Source organism: Apodemus sylvaticus, chromosome 1 (genome assembly GCF_947179515.1).
Source record: "Apodemus sylvaticus chromosome 1, mApoSyl1.1, whole genome shotgun sequence".
NCBI classification, from domain to species: Eukaryota; Metazoa; Chordata; class Mammalia; order Rodentia; family Muridae; genus Apodemus; species Apodemus sylvaticus.
The window spans coordinates 180,729,278-180,731,540 of record NC_067472.1 but is presented as its reverse complement, the minus strand read 5'-3'; the positions used below and the strand labels follow the sequence as shown (position 1 = coordinate 180,731,540).

Here is a 2,263-nt window from a genome sequence, read left to right as displayed (position 1 = left end):
TCAGCAGTCATGTGGTAGAGAGTCACAAAAACCTCTGTGAGTTCTAGGCCAACCTGGTCTACATAGTGTCAGGACAGCCTGGGCTGTGTACAGAGATCCTATCTCAACAACACAATCAACAAAGATAGATCAAGTTGAGATGCCTATAACAGCAGGAGAAGCTTGGGTTGAAGAGACTTGTTCAAGGGAAGCCACGAAGCAAATGGAAGACAGGGGCAGGATAGAGACAGGGCAGGGGTCACATGGACAGTGGTGTGAAGTCTGCCTTGTCTAGACACAGACTGTGAGCAAGGTTCTTATCTAAACATTGAGGTCCCCACTGTGATGGTGGCACACAGGCCTTATTTCTCACGGTATGATTGAGAGGCCATTTCACTCTCTCCCTAGTCATACTTTCCTTTGACCATCACATGAATTGTGACCTTAAGATCACTAAGAACAGGACTAGGCTAAGCCAGGTTTTTGACCAGGATCTTATTGTCTTGCCAAAATACACACCTTCCCAGGACACTCAGAGTCCCAGGAAGGTCTAAGATGTGTCCTGGGAGGAGCCTGGAGGGGCTCAGACACGGCGCCTCCCTGCCTACTGAGCAGACCAGGGCAGGGATAAAAGAGCACCAAGCTGGGAGGGAGCACCTGCTGCTATTACCATGAAGCTCGCTGTTGCTCTGGTGCTCCTCGGGGCTGCCCTGCTCCTGACTTCAGGAGGAGGTCGGTATTAATGTGTGGGGGCAGGGATGCAGGCTCTCCAGGCTCTTACTCCCTCTATCCCCTGGGCTATGCTGATGCCTGACTTTCAATGGAGGATGACATTGTTTTTGTGTTCCAGATTGTGGCCTTTGCCCAGTAATAGAGAGAAAAGTTGAACTATTTTTTCATGGGAACTCGAAGGACTATCTTCAGCATGTGAAAGCATACACTAATAACCCTGACTTACTGGAAGAGGCTGAAAGAATGAAGAACTGTGTCGATAGCAAGTTGACAGAGGAAGACAAGACACACATAACCAATGTCATCGTGAGTCTCTGTGTCTGACTAGGGGTGGGGCTTGTGCCCCTCCCCACATCTGAAGCTTTTCTGTGAATACAGAAATGTGACACACCTAATTGAGGATGGCAGGAGGATGGGGCAGGAAGGGACTCTCAGGCTGCATGAATGGGGCCGGGCTGCTCAGCTCAGACAAGCCACACTAGACTCCAGCTCAAGTGTGGCCTCCATCAGTCTTCCTGACACAGACTCCCAAGTCTAGCTGCACAAGCTTGGGGCCTGGCACACTTCGCCAGCCTGGGTCTTTTATCCTGACCTATCAAGCCTACCACACCAGCTCCAAAACAGTCCTCTGTTTTCCTGTTCTCTGTACATCCAAGGCCACTGTGTGGATGCCAGGCCTGGGGCATTCAAGAATTGAATTAAAGAGAACCCCTATTGTCCCTAGAACTGGTAGGACAATTCACTGCCTCAGCTGCAGAACTCTGAGGGGCATCATCACCATGCGACAGGAGTCAGTTCCCTGTGGGGCACCAGCTGCCCACAGGTTCACATGGAGCCCTGTCAGCTCCTCCCCTTTCTGTCCCACAGGTAAATATGATGTCCTACAAAGTGCCCTCTCCCATCTGGCTGGATTGGAGGCTCTTTACAGAGCTAGTCTCAACAGGTTGGGGACCAGGCTCCCTGGTCCTGGTGAGACACAAGAGAAATTGCAAACAGGCTGCAGGTCCTTCCAGGAGGTTTCTTGGTGCATGGTCAGTGGGGCATGAGTTCTCCTTTCCCTCTGAGGCCTCATTTGGCTTTCTCTTTGCAGGAAAGAATTAAAGCCAGCCCCTATTGTTGATGGGAACCTCTTTGCTCTCAAGGAAGACTCAAGGAAGCCACTTGCCTGCTCACCTGCATGATGCAGAAAACATGACCCCTTGCCCCACGGTGTCTAAAACCAGGAATCCAACAATAAAAGCCTTGCAATTCACATGGGAGCTTGGAGTTTTAGATCCCAGGTTGGGTCTGATTGGGTTGAAGGATACTGCAGGGACAACCAGGGGGACTTTAAAGTGCCACTTCTCAATTGTGGTGCTGCCAAAATGCCCTACAGACTGCATTAGAAAATGCTGAAACCATATTCACTGCACCACAGTGTCTGTCACTCTCATGGTACAGGGTCCACAGGGTACATACATGACCTCCTAGATTGAACTCCCCAGGAACATGGAACTGAGTAGGATGAGGGAACAAGAGGCTCTAAACAGCAGACTCTGTCCTGCTGAGGACC

At 50.6% G+C, this 2,263-nt stretch overlaps 1 protein-coding gene across 1 annotated transcript; it reads left to right on the top strand.

Moving 5' to 3' along the window:
• The first annotated feature begins 650 nt into the window (after positions 1 to 650).
• On the top strand, positions 651 to 1,831 carry LOC127682705 (major allergen I polypeptide chain 1-like). The gene is made up of 3 exons (XM_052179278.1): positions 651 to 711; positions 830 to 1,017; positions 1,802 to 1,831. The coding sequence occupies exons 1-3, from the start codon at positions 651 to 653 to the stop codon at positions 1,829 to 1,831; spliced, it is 279 nt and encodes a 92-aa protein (XP_052035238.1).
• Positions 1,832 to 2,263: the final 432 nt, after the last annotated feature.